The sequence below is a fragment of the Mercenaria mercenaria genome, chromosome 5 (genome assembly GCF_021730395.1).
Source record: "Mercenaria mercenaria strain notata chromosome 5, MADL_Memer_1, whole genome shotgun sequence".
NCBI lineage: Eukaryota > Metazoa > Mollusca > Bivalvia > Venerida > Veneridae > Mercenaria > Mercenaria mercenaria.
In genome coordinates, this window is record NC_069365.1 from 78,559,692 (window position 1) to 78,586,682 (window position 26,991).

Consider the following 26,991-nt stretch of genomic DNA (forward strand, 5'->3'; position numbering starts at 1 on the left):
AAAATAAATGACACTTTCAAGGTTTTTTCGAACATTACATTGCAGTGCAAATCTAACTGCTTCATCGGCGCATGTGCTTTAACGAGAAAAACTGAAAGTTTTGTTTACTTTGTTGTTTCAAAAGTCACGATATAGCTGAGGGCACTTTTGAAACTCACGCGAAGTTTTAATTGATTTGTATCCATAACTTGCATAAACAGTACTTTTAAGGTTGAAATTACAGTTCTCTCGCAGTGTAAATTTTGTCCGCTCCATAGTTTGGAACGCCGGAGCTGTCTTACGTTAGGTGAATACGCGGTATCTTCTTTAGTTAGAGTAGTATCTTCTCAAGATCTTGTTATGTCTTGTTAACTACTGTGTTATCATTGTGACTGACAATGCTATCATGTCTAACGTATGTACTATTTTGTCAGAGTGACGTATTATTTGTTAAACGACTACCCTATTTTCTCAAAACAACATGCTATCATGTCCAGCGTATATACTACCTTGTCAGAGTGGCGAACTATTTTGTTAAATGACCATCCTTTTTTTCTCAAAGTAGCATACTGTCTTGTCAGAGTGACGGACTATTATGTCAAACGACCATCCTTTGTACATTTTCCTGATATACATTTCAAAGTTCATTTTAGACAACAGTCTAGAAGTCAATACCCATGGGAAATAATCTTTCGTTGAAAAAAATCTCCCTGGTGTATGTCACTCTACACGATGTGAGGACGTGGCCACGAAGAACAATAAAAGAGTTATCTATCGTTGAATAATTTCCCTCTGGTACTTTTTACTATTTGACAAAATGGATGGTTTAAGTATACAGCACATGTTCCTTGTAACAGCCATCTTCGGTCTATTTAAAAGTTTGGTGCCAAAAGAACTGACACCTCTTTTAAAGAGTAGAGTGTGTAAGTATGGCTTCAAATCTGTCAATGTTTGCTTTCCTACACATGATTCTCCCAACTGATATTGGTCCCTTTTTAGTAATTTTGTCAAAGATTCTCTAATAACTTAAATATTGCTTCACAATTTAATAAAAAAAACGAAAAAAAAAAACAAAAAAAAAAAACCTGCCAAGTCTTTTACATCTATAAACAGGCAATACAGCTAGCTTCGTTAAATTTATTTTTCCCAGTCCCACAACATGACCGAACAAGGTCAAAGTAGTAACATGACTGATATCACTTTTCATAAGTTTGCCAAGAAGGCGATCGAAGAGTGCTCCAATTATCTGAAGATGGTCGTTACATGTTTCAGAGTAGATAATGACATCATCGATGTACAAATGTATGCGTCACAACCATCTAGACCAAATATCACCATATCTAATTCTGAATTCTTCGTCCTAAATGACAGTTATATTGATATAAGCCACCTGGTGTAACGGAGGCTTGGTGCCTGACAGATGTCATAGAACAGATGAAATAGGTTTGTTTCCTGGGTAAATCTAGAACAACCAGACGAAAATTATGATGAGAGTATATATATATAGTTTCTGAAAACAAAATACTTATGTTGAAATTGTATCAGCGCCTGATCACATGAAAACAAATCTAATTGTTACGTCCGCCCATATAGGACGAGGAAAACTGAAATTGTCATTTGCATAAAACGGTTTTTCAAAAGTCACGATGTAGCTGAAGGCACGCTGAAACAGTCACGAAGTTTTAACAGAGTTGCATCAATACCCTATATATACGAAAGACGTTCAAACTTAAAATTAAAGTTTGACTGAAGGAGTTCAAATTAGGTAGGTGTTGACTTTATTATAATTATATTTTATGATTTCAACATTTTTAAATTTCTCGAAATATTTGAATTTGACATTATTTGATAAAAGTTTGACGATTATTCATTTTAAAAGTCAATAACATTTATTTGTAAGAGTAAAATTGTAAGATATATAATATTCTTTAACCAGAATATCCAAAATGACAGGAATTTTAATATCTTTGATTTAATTTGATTACATATCTATTTCAAAGTGTGAATTAATTTGTGTTAAGATATTGTTTGTATGATTATATTTTTGTGTAGCCATATACACTATGATCTTCATATGTTTAGCGCTTATGCTAGAAGTAATTTGTAAATTTTTTGTCCAGCCTTGTCGATTATAGATTCTAGTGCAAACTGGAAAGTTATGTCTGTTATATCGTTACAAAAAAATTATTCATTCCGTTTTTAAACTTTGTATTACCAACACTTTGATCTAGTTCGGTTTTGATTTCTTTTGACAGTTATTATAATGTACTATTACTTATCTGCTCAACATAATGTATTCAGAGATAAACGTTGCATTTTGGCAGTGTTTTACTATAAGGAATCTTTAGTGTCTTCACTGCTCTTTTGCTTGAATTATCTTAAATATTTATCCTGTAACTCTGTTGTCTTTCGGGAGAATCGTATCTTTTGCCGTCAGTGTTTGTTTTATTGACAGATTTGATAAACTTGAATTTTTATGCCTTGTGTATAGTTGCCGTATGTTTTATCATATTGGTAATAATCACGTCCTCAAAGATATTTTAAGTAGAAAGATGAAATCCGCATACTCTCTACCTTTGTCTTGTTTTAACCGGTTTCTTAATAGAAGCAGAAAGTAATATAAATTAAACAAGATTAGTTAGGGCAGTGACTATTTTATATGCCCTTGCTCCAAGTAATATGTTATACTTATTTCAACACATGTTTATATTTTTGTCTTTAATTTTAATCCGAGGTTTTCTTATGATTCTTGAAAGCCAATATCAGCTATTGCATTAAATGGGTTGTACTATTTGTCTATCATATTTTTAACTATCTTTAAGTGAAACAGACATGTCTGTCGGAAGACCAATTGTTCTTCTGTGCATCCTGGTAGTATCAACGCCAACGTCGGCAAAAGATCGGCACTATTTTATTTCCGCGGATGAAGTTGAATGGAATTATGCTCCATCGGGTCAGAACAAAGTCACCGATGACCAGAGGTAAGTCAGTTTATTAGAAAATAAAAGCTCAGTTTGAATTGCTCCATCAAGGCAGGGCAAAGTCACAGCTAACCAGAAATATGTCATTTTATTGGAAAATAAAGTTCATATGGATTTTCTTGAATCAGTATATATGGGATTAGCTTTCAAATACGGAATGTTATTCTTGGCTAATACATGAGCCTAAATACTCATAACGACACATTATATGTATAGCAAAGAAGCAATCTAATTAAATTGAATAGATCTGCATGGTATTTTTGGTATTTTATTTGCCTAAACAGTAATGTTTCAGAAGCATTCAGTTTACGCTTACGAATTTAACTTTATCTCACCATGTTATCTGTAAGGTTTCATTTAAAGAACAAAAAGTAAATTTCAAAACTATGTATCTTATACATTTATGTTAGAGCGATGTTTTAAACAGTGACCATATATACATGTTACCAGGAACTAGCTCTTGTTTTCATTTTTATCTTTACAATGGAGAACTCATTTAAGATAATGAAATCAGTAGTGATGTCGAGTATGTTCATCTAACAAAAAATAATTTAACACGTTCTGTTCTTCTTCCTTCGCTTTATCAGCAGATATCCCCAGAATGAAAAATGAATATACCGCATGTAGGCCCAATCTACATACTCTTTTTACTCCAAATTTGCATCACTTTTCTCGAAGTTTAGAAAGTCCTTTTTCAGCAGTAAGTAACTGTAAAAGGTGAAAAATGAAGTGATTCTGTAAGACTCGGGCGGTATTTAATGGTGACAGTCGTGTAAAAGCTCTCAAAATACATTAATTAGTCACACAATAAATAGAGGGAAATTAGCTGTATATTATTATATAGGCTACAAAACCTTTGATAACTTACATTTTACATAATACAAGATATAGCAAAAACAGTCGTAGACATCACACTATGTGATTTTTTTTAAATTAGAATTGAAAATTCTGTTTTGTAAAGGGTCAGAAATAAATATGAGAAAATTCACTGATAATATGCGTGACACTTAAGGTGATATCACGTTTTGAATTTCCGGTGAATAACAAAAAACCAAAGAATATTCAATTCTTTCCAAAAACCGTTATGTTATGATTCTACCAAATAGTTTCCTTTGTCTACCAGAAAGGAGTAATTCGTATATCTTAATATTGAGATTTGGTACCTTTATAACAGATAATAAACTAAAACTATAGACATTCATATGTGACTTTGGTGAGCTCAACAAAGCAATTTCAAGACCAAATATTAATGTGGAATGTAAAGTAAGTTACACACTACAATATCCGACCAAGATACTTTCAAAAACAGTGCATTTACAGAATAGAGAGATAAAAAAATTGACAGCTCGTGAAAACTAATGACAAATTTTGATAGGTATATGATGACTCATGACCTAATTAATTTTTTTCTGTTATTTCTAACTTCCACTTTGATTTTCATAAAATGGGTAGTCTATATTGTAGCTTACAACACATAAATTAAAACAATAAAAGAATATATTGTTACCTCACTGTCGTTTTGTCTATCCAAGTCACGTACGAATTCCTATTGTTTCAGTCATTTGTCACTAATTAGAGCAACTCGCAGTGTTGCAATCATACAAAACACACCCCTTATTTTCACATAGATATTGAGGATTTATCTAATGAGCACATGTATTGGAATCACAATTTCAATACCGATTGTGTATTGTAATAATGCTAAACGATGTGTCCTTAAGATGAAAAAGTAGGGGTTTTTTGGCGATACTAATTTGTAAGATGTACTGTAGAAATTAACATATTTAACTTTAGCTGTAAATCGTTAAAAATTTAGCTCTCGTTGCAGTTACTACTCCAAAGTGTTTGATCATTTGATGTGTACATTGAAGCATGTTCACCCAAAACATACCTGTTTCAATTAAATTTACATAGACATTAGCTTTAAAGTAAGTGTTTAGCGCCGCATTGCAATATTCATTGGGTAAATAGTTTTGTTTTATTAGAAAGATCTAAATTCACTCACTTTTTCTGAAGGACAAAACCATTATTTTCTTGTCTAAAAAAATCATGCAGATGTAAGTGTTATGCCCTAACAATAACTTTCCTGTTGATAGTTCGAATTCATTTCATGCATAACATACAACAAATTCTACCACACGGTTGTAACAATAAAGGGTACCAAGCCCGCAGATTTCATTGTCAGTCAATTTTATACCATTATTGCATAAACACTTTCCTACGTTTTTTAAATGTTTAACCATACCCGCGATGAATGTAGAATTATTTCTTGTTAGGAAATCATCCCTCTCGCTTGCGGAAGTCCGGAAGTACATGGTTTTACACATGTGCCCATAATGCCTGAAAAATGTTAGGTGTGCACCTGAGGTCTTTCTCCACCATTAATTGCTGGAAATTAACCATCTGACTAAACATGACAATGTGTGCCTATTTACATAATGTTTATAAAAATAATTTGATGGTCAGACTGACCAGCGTTGGTTCCCTCTAAGTACATGTTTGAATTTATTCTCAGCATTCTAGTACTCAGCATTCTAGTACTCAGCATTCTAGTACTCAGCATTATAGTACTCAGCATTCTAGTACTCAGCGTTATAGTACTCAGCGTTATAGTACTCAGCATTCTAGTACTCAGCCTTATAGTACTCAGCGTTATAGTACTCAGCGTTATAGTATTCAGCATTATAGTACTCTGCGTTATAGTACTCAGCGTTATAGTACTCAGCGTTATAGTACTCAACGTTATAGTACTCAGCGTTATAGTATTCAGCATTATAGTACTCTGCGTTATAGTACTCAGCATTATAGTACTCAGCGTTATAGTACTCAGCATTCTAGTACTCAGCATTATAATACTCAGCATTCTAGTACTCAGCATTATAGTAAACTGAGAAAAGGTTACTTTTGTGATGATATGTTAGACGTGAAATGTTTAACATGTATATTAAAAACTTTAGTTGTTTTGTTTATTGTTTGCCTTTAGACATGAACATCTGTTGGCCTAAAAAGCGTACACTGAAGTTTTAAAGGACCTCCACGTTCATTTAAATACAAATATGTCTACAATCAGATTTCTCTTAAATTTAATCTGATTGAATAATGTCGTGACAAAATTGACGAAACGATCTGTACAATCTGAAATCAACTTAATGAAAATGTGATTTTAGCTATTTAATATTTGCATTTTAGAAAGCACAACTGTGATTTTTGCCTGTTTATTTCAAAGTTTTTTCCCCATATTTTCTCAGGGTTTCAATCTGGTTCACACGAGTGTATACATAACATTTTATAACATTAATCTTACTAATAAACTTTGATAATGTGGCAGTTGAGTCCATTAAGTCCAGGCCGGGTGTTCAAAGATAATCTGGCATAAAATTATCTTAGGGCTATATTGTAAAGTAATTATTAGTTTCCGATGCCCTTGTCTGAATACAACAGGAACGGCGTAACATATAAAATTGCAACGGAAGTCCTTCAAAAATGTCTTAAATTAAATGTACTAGAAGAACTTTGTGTAACTGATTTTGACTGGAATTTTCATAATGACAAATTGTTAATTATGATAAAGTATCTACACAGACAGAAACATATCATATCTACATTTAGCCTAATGACACTATGCAATTATAGATAAAATATTTATGGATAAACATTTGTAGGCGAAATAGTCTAGTGGGTTGAATGTATGGAAATATCTATCGTTCATCACCCTGACTGGCGTAAGTTCGAAACCTTGATTAACCTTAATTTCATCTGACTGATTTTAATTTAGGATTCGATTTAATTGTTATACATTACTAATATTTTATATATCAGTTCTACGTTTTCAAGATGTGTTATTTTATATTATATATTTTTTTATGTTTTGTTTATGCTATCTATCTTTTTTTTAATATGCTTTATCAAAAAATGCAGGTAACAAATAACTTCAAAATTTCAAATGAACAAAATGTTATCTTTAAAAACAATCTGTAATGCACATAAAACGTAAAGCAAGGTCACCAAATAATTGCACGGCGTTATTGCTGAAAAAAGATACAATTAAACATATTCATGAAAAATGTTTATAAAAATGTTTTACAGTGTCTCGAACCTACGGACTCTAGACTAAAATACTGGAAGACAAGCGTACTAGCCTTCTGTGCCTTCATTATAGCAAATGTTAGATTAATAACTCTATACCTCCTTGTTGATTTACCTGTATTGGAAAATAAACAGTGTCGATTGTATTGAGGTCAACTGCCAGATGAGAAAACCTGTATAAGTGACAAAAAATCAAAAATGAGATAACAAATATTCATAAAGAGCATTCTTTTACCTTTCAAATCTGAAAATTTGAAGTAATTATCTTCTCTATTTCAAGGGTAACAATGATCTAAGTCACCTAAGGCATTTTAGACGTGACGTTAATAAAGTCACGAAAGCAGTATGACGTCGCCGTGTATAGCGTGTATTTTTCAAGTCATTAATGCAACAAATTTTGCATATCACTTAATAAGCATCATACGGGCCTTTATCTTCACACCTCTATATTTTCATGATGCATGGGTACTTTGGAATTACCGTTGCCATGACAACATAAAAACAATTATTTGTCAAATATGGTAGAATTTGATTTCCCTTAGATAACTGTATTACAATATACTTGTTTCTAGTTTCTGCATGAGCATAAGAAAAGCAATGATTTTCCAGTATTTAAATTTACTTATTATGCAATATTTATACCATGTCACTAATACAGGTTTTCTCATGGAACGGCCTAATTATATATATATATATATATATATATATATATATATATATATGCACATATAGGGTAATATGATTTTGTGTAGTCACAAAAAGGTTTTATTCGCTGTACAAAATTATCGAGTTTGATTTATAACCCATTTGTAGATAATCTAGTTATGAGTTTTATAATCTTCAATAAATCAATGCTCTTAAAGAATTTTCAAAACAGGTAAAAAAAAAGAGATGTATTTTTTTTTAAATCTACAAGAAATGGCAGCCGTTTTAATTTTATAGCGACATAAAACAAAATGGCGGATTTCTTTGTTATAAATTTACAGCTACCCTGCTGAACTGATTGAAAATCGCTCCAACAGAATTGGTAGCACCTACACCAAAATTATTTACCGTGAATACACTGATGCCACTTTCTCAAACCTGGTTGACGTCCCTGCTTGGGCAGGGTTTGTTGGACCCTTAATCAAAGGGGAAATTGGTGACACTTTATACATTCACTTTCGAAATAACGCAGCGTTGATTCAAAGAAATTTCAGCGTGCATCCTCATGGTTACTTCTATAACAAAGGAAATGAAGGTATGTAACAAAACCACATGTTCATCTCGATTACTGATTAAACAAACTTAAATATTTACATTTGTATGAATTGAACAAAAATACATGTACAAGAAATTATATATTTGTCAAAAACATAAGGTTTTCCCCCTCGTTTACGTGTTTGATTTTAAGTTTAAAACAAATCAGGTCATAACTTGTTTAGATAATACATTTGTTTATAAAATCCATTTTAATGAATTGTTCTGCTTAGCCATCTAATATGATCTATAACTGAACGGGATCATTGTTCATAAATGTGTAAGGAGATTTCATCCACAGAAACACACAGCCTCTTCTTTTTTTCTGTGTTCTTCAAAGTCATGTTGACCAGTTGTCTACCTTTCAAAAGCAAACAACGCGTTTATAATAGGTAAGTTTATATGGTTCGATTTAATAATTTGTTTTAAAGGTGCAGTTTACATAGATGGTACTTCTGGAGCACAAGCTCTGGATGATGATGTAGCACCAGGTGAAACCTTCACATACATATGGGAAGGCAATAAGCTTCACAAGCCCGACAGCAATGACTTCCATGACAAGTGCGCAGCTTTCACTTATCATTCTCACGTACTTGCTTCTAGAGACGTAGACAGTGGACTTATGGGAGTTGCTCTGATTTGCAACAAAGGTTGGTGTTTTAATTGATCATTTAGCATTTCCGCTTTCTGTAGTATACATTTTTGTTTAGCAATGAAAGACCTCTGAACTTAGATACTTTTGATATTAATTTGCCTAAAAGTTTCCTCAAAATTAGATTGTCTGGAAATTTTGTAAATTTTATCTTAAGGTGTTCTGTACGTTCGGATCATTTTTTTTCTACATAGAAAATTCAACAAGTATAAAAGATAGGTTCGTGTGCTTGATTTTTTGCTAAACTGATTTGAAAAAAGTTGAGCTTAAGCAAGCTCTCACAATGGAAGTATATAGGTAAATCACAATTTTCATAACATTTTCGCGAACAATTTTTTTTTTGTAAAATGTAGATTTGAATGAAACTTCTCACAGTCGTAAATAAACATATGGTCTATAATATGGTGAAATAAAATGTAAAGGTTCCTGTGCTTGTTTTAGAGGTATTTGCCCATGATTAAAGTGATCCACACGTTTAAGATAGGTATTAAGCCATTATTTTGAATTATTTAACGTGTCACATGTTTTAATATCATATTTTAACCTTAGAAAGCATTGTAATAAATTTGATCGCGGGTTGCCAACAATACATAAAATCATTTTCATTTCCGTACGCCTTATCCAGGCTTTATTCTACGTAATTACCCCATCACGTCCGGCAAAAACTACCGTAACATAATGACTTGTCTAAATTAGGGTTTGTGTTCAAAAAAATATTCTTTGTAAAATAAATGGTAAATGAATGATTAAGATGTTATGTTTAAAGCCAAAACAGTTAATGTACTTTTATTTGCATGGACACAGAGTAACATTCCCCCTTTCTCAAACTTATTGCGTGTGTATACATTTTCTACACACTATATATTAATAATGAGAAATTTGGACAAGTGGGAACAATGGTCTAGACTCAAAAGTAGGATAACATTACATGGAACACTTGAACATACTTTATAGATGATTTCTAAAATGCCCTCATTAGATTAGAAATATGTCTGGATATTAAGTTAAACGACTCTGTTCCTTTTAACTAGATTTTATGAATATGCGTAGGAATTCAATAAAATAAATTCAGCCAAAACCGAAAAAACTCTACAACATACTAAGTTTTATGTTGTTGGATATGTATTTCCGTGGAGTTACAATATTACAAAATATTGACCTGATGGCAATATTGCCTGATACGAGTTTTTTAATATGAAAATGCAAAATAAATAATGTTGTTGCTAATTTTTAGTAAAATTTAATATCAAAATTCAATGTGTTAAGCATCTAAGCGAAAATAATATTCATTTTTTTGTTGAAAAATGGCCTTGACCCTTTTGAACCGATAGACGCTCAAAAATGTGTAAAGTATTTTGCCAACTGTTTTATTGATGAGTGTCATTAAACTTTATGCATCTGTCTTTAACATGATGCATAATAAATATACTTTTGCCAAAAATTAGGCTGATTTCAAACTAACTGTCAGAGGTCCTTGTGTTTAGTTACCATCTGAATATAAATACATTGGAATGTGCGGTGACTCGAGACTTTCGTGCAAACTTTATACATCCCAATGCATTTTATAGCCCGAAAGTGACCATCTGGATAAAAATACATTGGAATGTTTAAACTGTGCGGAGACTCGAGACTTTCGTGCAAACTTTACACATCCCAGTGCATTTTATAGCCCGATAGTGACCATCTGGATATAAATACATTGGAATGTTTAAACTATGCGGAGACTCGAGACTCTCGTGCAAACTTTACACATCCCAGTGCATTTTATAGCCCGATAGTGACCATCTGGATATAAATACATTGCAATGTTTAAACTATGCGGAGACTCGAGACTCTCGTGCAAACTTTACACATCCCAGTGCATTTTATAGCCCGATAGTGACCATCTGGATATAAATACATTGGAATGTTTAAACTTTGCGGAGACTCGAGACTCTCGTGCAAACTTTACACATCCCAGTGCATTTTATAGCCCGATAGTGACCATCTGGATATAAATACATTGCAATGTTTAAACTATGCGGAGACTCGAGACTCTCGTGCAAACTTTACACATCCCAGTGCATTTTATAGCCCGATAGTAATTTCGAAACCATCACAACGTACACTGGGTAACTTCGGAGAAAATGAACACTTTCCACATAACATCGTGACTTATGTAACCTTGCGTTGTGATCTCTGAAATACACTGCCTTTGGAGTCAGAAGATTTATAGGAATTGGTATGCATCAGCTTCATCTAAGGACAAACGTGTCGTCATCAGCCTCTACATACTGTAAAAATGAAATATATAACAATATCGAGAAACGTGATACAGCAAATTGCGAAGAAGATGAGACTTATGACTGTCCAAACCAGCTTCTTTAGAGCAGTAGGTCTTAAGTTTGATCTCTGTGCGAAGCAGATTTTCTCCGTAGCGGTTTGACTAGGAAAATACGTCAAAAGTCATTCGTCCTTATCTTTTGATTCATTCGGAGAAGTTTGCAATTGCTTCTGAAAAACAGTAAACTGGTACCGCTAAGAAATCAAAATGTTACGTATATATGAATTACCATTGAAACGTGGAGTTTGACAAATATCAAAAATTTAAAGGAAAGAAATTATTAATGTTTAAATTATGAAAATTTTGAAATATGTTGCCAGAGATTAAAGACTTGTATTATAACCTTAAATTCCGGACTCATTGTTGTAGAACTTTGGTATCAGACCTCGACATTTGTCAGTCAGAAACGATCAGTCAGATACATGATCATTGTGCCTGCATACTTTATTCCTCTTCACAGATGCACTTGATGCACACATACTTTTTTTTGTTCACAGTTGCACTAGATTCAAGGATACTTTGTTCTGTTCACAGGTACACTCGATGCCAACAACAAACGCAGAGATGTAGATAAAGAACTCTTCGTCTATGCAGATATCACTGATGAAAATAATAGCTGGTATATAGAGCACAACTTACAGAAATGTGGCAACCTCAATGAATGCACTACTCATCATGTAATATCATTTTTCCCATTCAGTTAAATTGCTTATGTATACGTTATAACATATTCTAACACGGTCCGATTTAGTTCCCTATTAAACAAAGAATACTGAAACAGTGTGCTATTACGCAACACAAACACAGTTTGTGCGTCACAAGTATTACATCATAGCGCTAAACGTCATAACGGGACGCTGGAAAAGAAAACCACACAAAAAATAGCCAAATATTTGATGGATATCATCTACCGTGCTTTTTGTTGGGTTTAACGTCGCACCAACACAATTGTAGTTCATATGGCGACTTTCCAGCGTTGATGGTGGTGCCCCTAACATGATGGCTTTCTAACATGAAGAATTCAACGCCACGAGTGAGGCTCGAACCCACATCGATGAGGAGCAAGTGATTTGAAGTCAGTGACCTTAATCATTCGGCATCGGAGGCCCTTCTTCTGAGATGCAGATAATAATCTTAGAATCGAAACGGTGATTTGCTCGCGAATAAAATCATTGTTTTTCATTCAGATGCGTATTATCAAACACGAGGGCGCATCCTTTGCATTTGAACTCTAAACAAGGAATTTATTCAAAGACAAATCACTAAAAAGAATATATTAATATATTATTTCTTAATCAAACACACATTTGAAGAGCTTGTTACTCCATAAAAAGTATATTTGTACTATCTATAACAAAGTCAGTTTCTTATTAAATTTTGCTCTGTGACAATTTGTTATTTTCTCTGATAACGTTAGATTTAATTTATTAAAGTCATTATTTAACATACATTTTTCATGCAACGATTCTAATCGAAAGATAGAGTGTGTCTCTTCAAGTTGGCATGATTTTGCATATTTATGACAAATGTACAAGAGTATGTGGCGGGCATTCGGTCAAATATTGCATCAGGATATTGTTTTCTTGGTAAAGTCTTCTTATCCTATACATTGTCAAGTGTATCAAATAAAGCGAGGTTTTAATGCTTTTGAAAGGAAGGACGGGTGGGATTTTGTTTTTGTGGTGGATTTTGCCCGGTCCAATATATATATTTTCTTGTTTTTTTCTATTTTAGACCAATGGAGACGATGACTTTGCCAAAAGCAACGAAATGGCCCATATCAACGGTTATGTTTATGGTAATTTGCCAGATTTCAACGTCTGTAAAGGGACAAGTGTAGTCTGGTATTTCATGTCAGTTCAACGTGGGATACATACACTACATATAAACGGACAGACAATGGTTATAGAAAGGAAACGGTAGTTATTTTTATGCATTGGTGTATTATTCATTAACGAAACAGTAACCATCCGTGTCTTGGATTGCTGTCGTCCAAATATTTCGTTTGGCTGAACAAAGAGAATCTACCATGAGTTGTAAATATGTAAACACACCGTCCAACGATTAGCTATATGCACATAGCAGATATTCTGAGGATATTCCTTATATAAAAGTGAGCGTAGCATTTTTTTCCGCAACTCGGTGGACGTAGTAGATTTATTTTCTTATTATTTACCTTTTATTTTTTATTATTACTGACAAAACGCCCGCACCATGTTAGTATCTGATATACTAGTATTATAGCCTAGAAAACGTACAAAAAGCACACTTCTTCATTAAATGAAGCGGAGTTACAAAAGATGTTCACAGTTTTCGCAAAGTAATAACACAACAATATATTTTTTAGAACTGATACAGCTGCGCTTCATCCCGCAAGCGTTTATTCTGGTTTTATGACACCTGTGAACCCTGGCAGATGGCTACTTTATTCCAGAAACCAGGATTATTATGTCGGTAAGTTATCGCAGTATCCAGCGAGCTATGATTCCTTGCAGATCGCTCGTTTGGCAAAGAAGAATATAAGATGACTTATATCGTATAGATTTCGGAACGTAACTATATGTTTTGGCATTTCGTTACCTGAAGCTCAACTGTTTACATCAAAACTATTCAATATTGCGGGCTATAACATCGTGCAATCTTATGAATATTTCGAACAAAAGACAACAATATAAAATCACTTTGTCACGATCACAGCCCAGACTGTATAGATGATATTTGTTTGTTTCATTGTAAGATTTGTTTCTTAATTCATTTCATTTCTAATTTTAACTTATTTTACTGAGATATTTTTCGCCGATTGTTTTGTTTGTAGATGGAATGCAAGCATTTTTGACTGTAGACCAATGTCAAACTAACACTGGAGTTGTGTCTCGAAATTATTATCTTGCCATAGAAGAAATCATTTGGAATTATGCTCCAGGGAATGTTACTTATCCGTATGTATTCGTTGTTACATCTACAATAATGTTTAGAACAGTTTGCATGTAATAGAGCGTAACCCACCTGTTACGTAGACCTTTGGTTCGCTTTTGCAATCGGTAGTATTGACAGCAGTCTCATTTCCCCTATCTACAATAATGTTTAAAACAGTGTGCATGTAGTAGAGCGCAAAACGCCTGTTATATAGACCTTTGGTTCGTTTCTGCAAGCGGTAGTATTGAAAGCAGTCTGATTTCGCCCTATCTACAATAATGTTTAGAACAGTATGCATATAGGAGAGCGTAAAACGGCTGTAACATAGACCTTTAGTTCGCTCCTCCAAGCGGTAATATTGACAGAAGTCTCATGTCCCTATCTACAATTATGTTTAGAGCAGTATACATATAGGAGAGCGCAAAACGCCTGTTATATAGACCTTTGGTTCGCTCCTGAAAGCGGTAGTATTGACAGAAATCTCATTTCCCCCTATCTACAATAATGTTTAGAACAGTATTCATGTAGGAGAGGGTAAAACGCTTGTTACATAGACCTTTGGTTCACTCCTTCAAGCGGAAGTATTGACAGCAGTCCCATTACCCTATCTACAAAAATGTTTAGAACAGTAAGCATGTAGGAGAACGTAAAACGCCTGTTACATAGCCTGCAAGCGGTAGTATTGACAGCAGCCTCATCACCCTATCTACAATAATGTTAAGAACAGTTTGCATATAGGAGAACGTAAAACGCCTTATACATAGGCCTTTATTTGGCTCCTGCAAGCGATAGTATTGACAGAAGTCTCATTTCCCCTATCTATAATAATGTTTAGAACAGAATTCATGTAGGAGAGCGTAAAACGCTTGTTACATAGACCTTTGGTTCACTCCTCCAAGCGGTAGTATTGACAGCACTCCCATTACCCTATCTACAATAATGTTAAGAACAGTATGCATGTAGGAGAGCGTAAAACGCCTGTTACATAGACCTTTAGTTCGGCCTGCAAGCGGTAGTATTGGCAGCAGTCTCATTTCCCCTATCTACCAGTATGCATGTAAGAAAGCGTAGTCCTGACACGTGTGCCGTTGGTTTGCTCCTGCAAGTGATGATATTGGCAGTTGTCTCTTATTCCATTCCGATGTTAGAGAACTGGGTCTGAAGTCCATGAACTAAGGGTTAAGAACTGTGTGTGGAGACAAGCATCATGACTCCAGCAACTGATCCGTTATTTCTGAGTTTAAATTGGAAATGCTGAATTCTGAGAATGTCTGCAAACTCAGTTTTATAGCCGTTTCAATATCATAGACAAAACTCACAAAGGAACACAATGGGGCACCGCCTTGGAACTGTCAGTAGCAAAAATACCACTGGAGAGTTTGAAGCGGTTATTGGTGCGTACCAAACCGCATTCTTAACACACCATGTTTCCGATAAAAGCGATTCTCGCAACTTTAATTCCTTGCGTACTTAAGATAAATATAACTTTTATATATTGCTGCAATATAATCCACACGGAATTATGCCGTTCGCAAATAACTATAGAGATTCTATCAGCCACGAGAAATGTATGCTTTTTCCTGACAAATTTCATGTTATTTAACTTTTAGTGTTTTCATTAGTCATTAAGTGTGTACACAGTACTTCTAACATTATCATACACATAATTAGCTGTTAGGATATTGCGCGTAACAGTTTTAAAACGACGGTAAGTTTGAACGATGCGTTCAGAATAACATTTAAATTAAACTGAGGTAATACGGATATAAATAACGGCTTTGGAATCTGCTATCAAGCACTGAAGTGATATAAGGAACGACTGTTAGAACAGCCGGTCACGTACTCAACATTTTATACTAGTAATTAGACTTATAAACTTGCATGTCTTCTCAGTAAACATAGTTTCATGACAAATATATAAATGTAAATATATTGCTATTTTCCTTACCTCGTGCCGCTCATAGTGATATCATTATGGATTGTCATCCAGTTTCAAACTTCTTAATTGTCATCCGGTTTCAGACTTCTTCGACTTTAAATACTTCTGATAAAAAATAATATAAAAGTTAGCGTCAGTCACGAAAATGATATATTTTCACAAATGTTTTACAGGGTAAAGGTCGTATGCCAGACAGTATTTTGTTGCAAAACAAGATTGGCCAATAAAGTTTGACTGCTTTTCTCTTTATGATTCTGATATAGGATGATGTGTTATGGTTTCTGAAGCTTCCTGCTATTTTGTATTTTTATTTAGATCTGCAGATGTTTTCTTGGAAAATGGCCCTGAGCGCATTGGTTCTACGTACAAAAAAGCGATGTTCATAGAATATACGGACGACACGTTTACTAACCCTAAACCACGTGAGCAGCACTGGGGTTTAGCCGGTCCTCCAATCAAAACCCAAGTTAATGATCATGTGGTCGTAAAAGTGTTAAATAGAGTTAACAGAACGTTTTCGTTTCTTGTAAATGGTGTGGCTATAACAAAACTAAACGAAGGGGCTTTTTACAAAAATGACCCACAAGGTACGTACTAAAACTTCTTTAAGCATAAATCTTACTTTTACTTATTTTATCAATATAACATCATCATTTTTTTCAAATAGATGTGTGATAGGGAAGTCCGTTTAAATGCCCGTCAGTTATTAACTTATAGGTACTTCCTTCATACAGCTTTGCATCAAAACTAGAAAAAGAGAATATTATTTAGCAATGATTGACTACCAGTGGCAATGACTTTTTTTATTTGAAATGAGGTCCGGTATATGTAGGTAGGTTTTAGTAATTAATTTATTTACAAGATTATATCAACAAGTCAGTTTTATCAGCAACCCAGGCTGCTTTTGTCAATTAATTTGAAAAATCTAACAAAACGCAGTATTATTACATACAAAATGCCCAGAAGGTATATAAAATATATCGAGTTCTGGTGAATAGGAACTTCCGCCCTCTGTTTGAAAATTCATGGCGACCTCTTTCACAAAGTGATCTTCATAAAGTCTTCATGACGAAACAGTTATATTATACCACAAGTAAAAACGTGATCACTTTAAGCCCTTCTTTAGTCTTTAGTTTCTATATTTTTACAATTACAACGGCTTTTAAATATTTAGAGTTTACAAACATGAGTTACAAAATAATGAACAGTAGAATCAAGAAAAGTCAAGGGTTGACTTATATTATTATGTATACCATACTGTACATAAGGCAGAATCAATAACTAATACACTTCTTGGGTTGTATCTCCTAGATATCATCGTATATTTGAAGATTATTTTATTTGCCATGCAAAGCACAATAATAAAATACAATAGAATATAGTTATTTTTGTCCTGGATCTTTGAGATCAGTTTGTACGTAACTCATCCTCAAAAAGAATTTCCTTTTTCCGGAGGTATTGCACATCTAATTACCTCTCATCAACAGACTCAATCAAACCTTGTCTACTTTTCTTTTGTTTGGTTGCGTTATATGCATCTAGATGATCTTATAAATGCCACTACTTTGTAATTGTTTTCTTCTGTTTAATCTATTAGTAATAGTAATACCAGCTTGACTTATGTAGTATTCTTTCTGAAATTATAAGACGATTTGATTTAAGGATATTTGCCAGTCGGCAGTAATTTTGGCACATCATGACATTAATCAATTCAAGACATCCAGTCATTTATAGAAATGTTTACAGATTCAGGATTAAGCGGCTCGTTGATCCAACCAAATACTGATAGAACATACGAATTCGATGTAACCGAAGATGTAGGACCTGAAGCAAAAAACGACGATTGCATCACATATATATATCATTCCGCCGTAGACCTTAACCGAGACATTCACACCGGGCTTTTTGGTCCCTTTCTCGTTTGTAAACCAAGAACACTAGCAACTGATGGAAGCGCGGTTAGCATATTTTGCCTCTTTTTTATTCTTGCGTATATTATATACGAATTGTCCTTTGGAAGGATACAAAGATAAAAGGTTTATACACTTGTGAGAGTGTTTTTTACCTAGATGCTGTAAACAGTTAGAAGTCTAGAAAGCAGTCACAGAGGATAGATTATCGGACTACGACCTCTTAGGGAGGAGCCAAACACTCTATCATTTTTCTCTGTGCTTCTACTACCTTCATTATAACATATTAAATTAAAACCTTTAGATAAGAAGACGATATGGCAGTTTTTAATAGTAGCTAATAAGATACCCATGCCAATTTAGTTTTGTTGGCTGCGGATGGAATCTGCAGCAATCAGAAGCGTGTTAGGTTTGACCCTTCTGTCACAAAAGCTATCTTTGGCTGATAGTAAATGTTCGTAATTTGGTTTACAATTTTAAAAGAATGTTTCAGATCGGAGTGGATAAAGAGTTTTTCTTGAACTGGATGATTATTGATGAGAACTTGTCTTGGTTTATAGACGACAATATAGCAACACATACATCCGGACAACCACCAGTTAATAAAAACGACGAAGACTTTCAGCTGTCAAATCAAATGAGAGGTTTTAAACGTTTTATATTTTAAGATTACTTTGTGAAATGATAAGTATCGAAGTTCTTTCTTTAGCGGGGTTCGTAAGAATAATGAACAATGATAATTCCCTAACGTATTACACGTACTAGCTACTTAATACAGATCATGACCCACAAAGGGACGTAGTACGTGTATATAACGTTAAGTATGGGTACTCAGAAGTCACATATACGATTCGTGTTTCATTCCTGTTTTAAGGTATGTCCCATGTAATAGTGTACCTCCTTTTGAAGAGTATTCAATTCCTACAATAAACCTACTTTGACTTAAATGTTTCAGGGGGCATAGGTTCAAGCCCCGCTGGGACCATTTTTTTCCCCTTATATACCTTTTTTTCTAGTAAGTTTTTACTTTTATTTTCAAGACTTATTATTGATATATTGTACAAAAGTGAAAATTATTCATTTGATAAGTGATGTCTTGCTATTCAAAGTGAAATTACCTCTGAAACAGAAGGCGGCAGAGTTAGACATCTTTATAAATACTGCGCTACATGCGGTAAAAGTTCTCTATTTTGCCTTTACTCTTTAGGTTACATATTGTGGAAGAAATGTAGGTATGTTTTACTTCTGCCCCAAGGTTAGTTTTGAATGAAGTGAGCAAAATTTAAAACAGTCCCACAGGACTCGACCTTAATTTTTCAATGTTGGAGTTAGAATTCTGTCTCATTAAATCCTTTTACTTGAGGCACCCTAGAAAAAAATGATATTCACAGTTTTATTTTGTGTTTGTTTACCAATAGTTAGACGTTTCTTTTATCAAAATTAATGGTATAATGAATTCTCTTCAATCGGTTTGGACAGTGGCCATCACTTTGAAATTTGCCTCTACTTGAGCTTGAAGAAATATCATGAATTATACAAAATTTATAAAAAACGGCACGGTAAAAATTGTTTAAATTTTGCATACAAGTCTCTCACTAGATACAGTATATTGCTGTAACATTGTTTTGTACATTTGATATATTCATTAGGTGGGTCATACCTTAACGCAAAACTAGAACAATATTTTATCTCAACAGCTAATTCATTTATTAAAGAAGAGTCCTGAATACAAGTTATTTCTAATAACAAGAAACTGTGAAAAATGTGAAGAAATGCGGTATCGTGAAAAGCAATTTTAATGACAGACCTAGGTTATATTTCTTAACCTATATTTTCAGCTATAAACGGGTATACATACGGAACACTTCCTGGATTGGAGATGTCTCCTGGTGAACGGACCGTCTGGTATATGTATGGTCTAGGAGGTCAGGCCGATCATCACCACTTCAGCTTTGAGGGAAACAACTTCGATTTCGACAGCCGACACCTTGACACAACCTCAGTATTCCCTGGCATTGGACAGGCGGTTACTATGATCCCTGATCAAACAGGTAGGTTACTATTTTTTTTCATTGTAGTACTGTCTGGTTAAATCGCTGTTTCACTTAATATTATATCAATTAAATAAAGGGCCTCCGTGGCCGAGTGGTTAAAATCACTGACTTCGAATCGCTTATCCCTCACCGATGTCATTTGAGCCTCACTCATTGAATTCTTCATGTGAGGAAGCCACCCAGCTGGCTTACGGACGGTCGGTGGTTCTACTCAAGTGCCCGCCCATGATGAAATAATGCATGGAGGGGCACCTGGGGCTTCCTCCATCATCAAAGCTGGAAAGTCGCCAAATGACCTATAATTGTGTCGATGTGACGTTAAACCCAACAAAAAAAACAACAACAAAAAAAAAATAAAACATCAAAAAGAAACTTTTGGACAGTTCATATTTTAAAGCACTTTCAATAATAGTAATTTACTGCTTTTCCCGACATGTTTGTATGGGTAACATTATTTTTTAGTAAATGGCTTGAAAGTGCTGTATGTTTAGATGTTACGTATTACATCATCAGTTGAATGCAAACATATTGGCCTCTATACATTGTTCGTTACAGGGTGGTTGTTGCTACGTGATGCTCAACTTGAGCTTGAGCACGAAGGAATGTTTGCATGGTATAATGTTTCTGGTGAGACTGTGAGTCTGAAGGCTGGTATTCCACCGGGACAACTTGGTATTACACGTCGTTATTATATCGGTATTGTCACAGAAGACTGGGATTATTGTCCGACCAAGATTGATCCAGTTGATGGAGAAAGCCTCCTGGATCCAGAACAGTAAGATATTTTTATGTTCATCCTTAAACTGTGATTTAACCAGTTGTTTGGTAATTGGACGGTTTTTATTTTGACTAACATTTTAAAAATGAGTGACATAAATTTTTCTCTGTGAATATGTGAATGATGCCAGTTTTTTATCACATTATATATAACCTCTTCTTATAGCTGCTACAACTATATTTGGGGATGTAGCAATAACTGGACAGACGGTCACTTGTAAGAATTCTGTCTTAGGTGGTACTTCCGTTGCTATAGAACAAACGGAATAGCAACCTAAAAGCAAAAGTCTTAAGTGGTTACGGAATTCTCTTATATTACGGTACCATTCATTAACCATTCGTAAATTTGTTTATCGGTGCACTACAACATGCACGTTAAAGAACAAGGCTGTCATCTAAAGATCTAGGCTATATTAGCCGGTCATATCTGTATTTTAACTTTCTCTCTCACTCTTCTGATGGGCTTTCATTTGCTCTGTCCCTTTTGTCAGGTCGCTCTGTATCGCTGTATCTGTACTTTTCGTGAATGCAGTTTGCGGCCTTTAGTGGCTGCGTTTGTCTGTACAATGAAAAGCAGTTTTGATATGTTTATCATAAAAAAGGTGCTATATCAATTTGGTACAACATATATAACTCACACGAACGGGTGGACAAACAGAGGGACAATATCGTTTGACGTGCATATTCTCAATATATCCTGTACTTTAAAGATTCATCTAATTAGACTGATATCAGGACGAACAGATAAATAACTGGAACGACAAAATAAGATGACGTACACTCTTTTCACACTGCATTCTTTCTAAAACTTAGTTATCACATCTGTCTAACTTTTCTGATCGATGGACAGATGGGGCAAACGATAAGTCGCCTTGCGTGACTATCTAAATAAGTAAATCTTGAGTAAGTTCAGTAAAATAACCATTCAGGTAAAGGAAATAACCATTTTGCTTTCCTCTGATTTTGTTTCAGTCCAGGATACATTTTCGTTCGCAATGATGGTCCATTCCTCGGTACCGTATATACAAAAGTGCTTTACAAAGAATTTACAGATGACACATTTAGTATACAAAAAAATCGTACAACCGACGAAGAACACCTGGGATTATTAGGGCCGTTCATCCGTTGCAGTGTTGGCGACACAATTGAAATAGTGTTGAAAAATTTCGATACCACTCATTCCTACAATATTGTTCCAAGAAATCTAGTATTTTCAGACGGTTCGTCAATTACAGAAGCCACATCAACGGGTCCAGGAAACATGACAACATACAGTTATTTCATCCCGGAGAGGTCCGGACCGACACCGGACCAGCCAAACTGTGTTGGTTCTATCTATACATCAAGGACAAATGCTCTGAATGATCCTTACAGTGGTCTTATCGGACCTCTAGTTATTTGTAAACGTGGCACGTTAGACTCTTCAGGAGAAAGAACGGACACGGTCGACAAAGAATTTGCTGCTGGCTTTATTATATTTAATGAAAACCTAAGTACTCTGAAAGAAGTTAATTTCGAAAACGTCTCAGCTACAAACAGAAACGATGGAGATTTTATTGAGAGCAACTTGTACCATTCAATTAATGGATATCTCTATGGAAACCAACCAGGGATTGTGTTTAATGAGGGTGACTACGTGGCTTGGTATATCTTTGGGTTCGGTGCAGTGGAAGACATTCATACGGTACATTTCCATGGTCAACTGTATTTAAGAAAAACAACAGTTACCACAAGGAGAGATGTAACTGAACTTTTTGCAGGAACTTACGAGACCGTTGAGATGTTGGGGTACAATCCGGGCACCTGGCTGTATCATTGTCACTTAGCAGAGCATCCAGTCGAGGGTATGGAATCGGCATATACTGTCCTTCCAAGTGCAAGAAGACGACGAAGGTCTTCGTAAGTAGCTTGTAAACATTGTATCAGTGTGGTGTCACGGTTTACAAAATTGTCATTTTTTGTCGTGTAGTTAATAGTATTTGTCTAGATCTTTATTTTATTTTCGTTCATAAATTGCACAGTTCGAGCACATGAAATTTGCATCCAGAGTTAGAAATAGGAGTTCTTGATACTTGCTTGTTTCAGTAGGTTTAAACTTAACTCGTAATGTGGGAGGGGTTAGTGCTAAAATAAAAGAGTTCTAAGTCAAAATATATGTTTTCTGTCGTTTCGGTCTTGAATATCAAAGAGGATCTTAAAAATGTTTGAACCCGCTGGATGCAAGAGGCACATGTACAACCGAGTGTAAAAAATATTTCTAGTGGTCAGTGCAGGGACTCAAAAACCATTCTGACCACACTTTTAAAGTCACGAGCAAAATGAAAGACAATAACTTAGCAGCTACTGTTACGACCGCCATCTTCATCACAAACAAAAATCGTGAAAGTTGCCAAATATCAGAAATAATAATAACAGTTTGTTGAATTCAGATATTAGATTTTATTAAAATATATATAGAATGGTCTTTCAAAACTCGAAATAACTAGAACGTCCTCACGCACAGGAATTCAGTTATACAATAAGATGTTTTTATTATATTCATGTTATTTTCATACTTGCAGTGTCACCTCTATGCGTCGCCAGAAGCGAGAGGAACATCTGCACAACCGACAACAAGGAAAGCTTGCACTTCAGTAGAAACTTGAACATTCCCAGTCTCAGTTACAGCATTTTGATGGTTGAAATCAATATCCATATCTTTTGCTGTTTCAAATTAAAGTTGTATTCGCGCAAAAGAAAAAAATAACTTGTGATCTAGCATATAATTTTTTTCATAAAGCTACTCTGAACAAAAAAAAAGATCATTTTCATTCACGGTTTTACAGATCTTTATTTCAGCCATACCACTCTAACTCTAAATAGATATGTGCAAGGAATCATTTGAACGATTTATCATAATTATGTCAATTTCTGTATTATTATTATTCGGACAATATCAGTTGAATGCTATATAAATGTTTACTTCTGATTGTGTCACAGCGCATTACTATATTTGCAAGGAAAATGTATCTTTTTCTGTTATTTCTTTGCCGCTTGGTTACGTACTTTGTATGATCATGCGACTGCAGCGAGATACTATTACGTAACGTGGAACTTGAGCTGTACTAGTCTTAAGACCATATTTTTTACTTAGAACTTTTGATCTCTAATTACAAAGGTACATTGTACATGAATAGGAAAGCAAAAAACTAAGTAAATAAATAAATGTGGAAAATGAATCTCGGTGGGTATGAAACTTAATGAGAGTATTTAGAATACACTCCCTTATACCCTATTAGATAAACCTGAGAAAAACCATAACTTATCTATAATATTTAGCTGATTAACTCTCATTCGCTTTTCTTATTCATGTCCTGAACACTATTCAATATTCAATTGCTTAAGCTTACATTGCGTTCCTTTATACCTGCTGCGTATTTTTATAAATGCTGATGTATTTTTTTTACATCTTTATTACATAAGACACATTCATAATTTGTCATGAAATTTAACAGATCAGCTCATCCATATACCGTAATGAATTAATCTCCGTTCAAAGAATTTATTGGCATAGTCAGCAAAACAATGTATAGATATAGTACTAGAGATCTATCAATGAAAAAATATCTACCTTGCATTTATCTATATACTTGTATATTACAAGTTAAAAGGAACAACGAAATAACTGTACGGTTAAAACCTTAGTGATTTCAATGACAGTTTTCATGGTAAATAATTAATGTTTTTGCGTTGACACAAGGTCCTCCTGCAATAATCCATTTATGATTGTGGATTAAATATTTATCAATGACTTGACAGGTAGTACTATCTGCAAGAGCAGGTACATGAAAATCAAATAAGAAGTTTCAGAAAATCCTTGACAACATCAAAATGATCAAATCAAGACTTAAGAATTATACTAGGTCTTAAAATTTAGAATTTAGCAATCAACGTTATTTTTTAACAATGTTTTTCATAATTTAGAATTTTAGGTACAATGTGTATACACGTGAAGTATGACATAGAAATACAGTACAAATGAATAATTGCATAACAAGTGCAAAAAATGATATACTTCCGAATTATTGCAAACAAAGTGCACGTCGTCATTTGCCACTTTTAACCCAAAGCACGCTTAATCAGTTGAAAGATGTTTTCACTTACATATTATGTATAACAAATGTATTTTCATCTATGTATTCTTGTGAATATTCATTTGCGGTGGATTTCTGCGATACCAGTACCTGAAAATTGCTTAACAACATCACTGATTATAAAAGTTAGTTTCAAAATATACGCAAAATTAGTTATTGCAAGTAATTTATGTGCCTTTTTACAATTATAGTTTAGGTGTTGAAATAACAGGTCCATTTACTATTTTTGACAATTCCTGTATGAAAATGTGCAATTTATTTTCATTTTGAGCTGTATAAATAAAAAGCAACAGTCAAATCTATTCTTTCTAAGACCAGTGTTCATTAAAAATGTTTATTTTAGTTGTGTAAGTTTAATTTTAGCAAATATGTACTAGTCTATAAAAACGCCCAGGCCCATGCTCATCAACGTTTAAACTTGGACGTAAGAATGGCAAATATAGAAGTTGTCAAAACTTTATAGCCTACCTCGAGGGGTGGGGAATGCGAGAGAAGTGTAAATGCTTTTTATTCGTATACACTGAGACCTCTTTCCCATTCACTCCTCGATCTATATTCATGAAATTTTGCAGCGCTTTCTATGGCTATAGAATAAAAAAAATCATTCATTCGATTACTCTCTGTGCTAATTTAACACTGACCATGCAGCACAAGGAAAAATTTCAAAGTCTAAGTGTAATGTTCAGACATTGGTGAATGTGGGCCCTTGGCTAAATAAATATTAAGAAATTCAAAATAGAACATTTCAGTGTATACAGTAACTTTTTAGCCTCTCTTATAGCATCGATTGTAATAATAAAGAAATTATATATTCAAGATGTTGTCTTTTTTCTCTTTTGTGTCCTCGTCAAAAAATTTGATTTAGCAACACCATTGTACATGTACATCATTGTTTATTTGTAAAAAGCGATAAATTTAAATATCCAACTGATAATTGCTCTGTAAGGACCAAACGTGGGGTAAAAAATGCGTGATCTCAAAATAGCTCATTCTTTCATTACAACAAACAATGACGAAGAAAGTAACATCTGGCTATCGCTTTTTAATGCCATGTAAATGATTATAACGTTTCTGTCGTTGGTGTTGTTTTTTTCTTTTCTGATGTTGTAGAATTATACTTGTCTGTGTTTAAATGCAATTAAACTAAATAATATTTTTAAACAGTTGTCCTGTAAGGCCCCGCACAACGCTTTATGAAAAATTACTCTCAAAAATGTTATTAATTTGTATCTAATATATCATATTATGAAAACCTATATATTGTTACGGTCGATTACGCATAGTATGCCACTAAAAGCCAATCTCTGACAACTGCGTCAGGGAGTCGACTCTTTGGTACAGTGGTTATAGCATCGGACCAACACCCAAGCGGCCGGGTTCGAATCCTGCCCCAGGGAGTTGGGATGTTTCGTCATAAAATGCTTTGCTCTTTGACTTGTTATTGCTAAAGGTCTTAAGATGGGAGCTCGTCCGGTGTACGGACTTTATCTCGTGTACGGACTTTATCTCGTACCGGAAATGGCACTTTCTATGCCAAAATGGCTTACACGTCATCATAAATGATGCCTTGTTTGAAGAGGGGAAATGTTACGATCGCTTACGCATAGCCTTCACATTTAAAGGTAATCCCTGACTAACGCGTCAGAGTCGACTCTTTGGCTCACTGGTTAAAGCATTGGATTAGCTGCAGTGCGACACGGGTTTGAAGCGCGCTCTTTGATTTGTTACGCCCCATGCACAATTCATTACCTCTCATGAACAGATTCTATAACCTGTTTCTATGAGTAATGGTATAACACCCTCCTCCCCACCACAGTAATTGCACATATAAGGGAATAACATGAATTTATGGACAGACATCTACATTCTGTGACATGATGCCCTCTAGCAGAGAATACAGTATAGGGTGCGGTTAAACTTTTGGGAAAGAAAATCTGCTCACATCTAGCTGAAAGCCTTGTCAGATTCAACCAAACAAAACCTGCTGTTACGTTGCTTGAAT

General features: G+C 34.3%; 1 protein-coding gene across 1 annotated transcript; it reads left to right on the forward strand.

Moving 5' to 3' along the window:
- The first annotated feature begins 1,599 nt into the window (after nt 1-1,599).
- On the forward strand, nt 1,600-25,805 carry LOC123557707 (hephaestin-like protein). The gene is made up of 15 exons (XM_045349342.2): nt 1,600-1,744; nt 2,802-2,960; nt 8,033-8,286; nt 8,717-8,935; nt 11,795-11,937; nt 12,995-13,179; nt 13,608-13,714; nt 14,076-14,199; nt 16,431-16,702; nt 17,862-18,073; nt 18,519-18,669; nt 19,864-20,076; nt 20,635-20,854; nt 21,829-22,755; nt 23,418-25,805. The coding sequence occupies exons 2-15, from the start codon at nt 2,812-2,814 to the stop codon at nt 23,491-23,493; spliced, it is 3,252 nt and encodes a 1,083-aa protein (XP_045205277.2). The 5' UTR covers nt 1,600-1,744; nt 2,802-2,811; the 3' UTR covers nt 23,494-25,805.
- The last annotated feature ends 1,186 nt before the right edge of the window (nt 25,806-26,991 follow it).

What these genes read in the sequence shown, in the direction of transcription:
- LOC123557707 (XM_045349342.2), top strand. Translation starts at nt 2,812, where the DNA reads ATGTCTGTCGGAAGACCAATTGTTCTTCTGTGCATCCTGGTAGTATCA. An exon ending in ATGAATGCACTACTCATCAT is followed by an intron (nt 11,938 to 12,994) that starts GTAATATCATTT and finishes TTTCTATTTTAG; the next exon opens with ACCAATGGAGACGATGACTT. An exon ending in GCTGTCAAATCAAATGAGAG is followed by an intron (nt 18,670 to 19,863) that starts GTTTTAAACGTT and finishes CTATATTTTCAG; the next exon opens with CTATAAACGGGTATACATAC.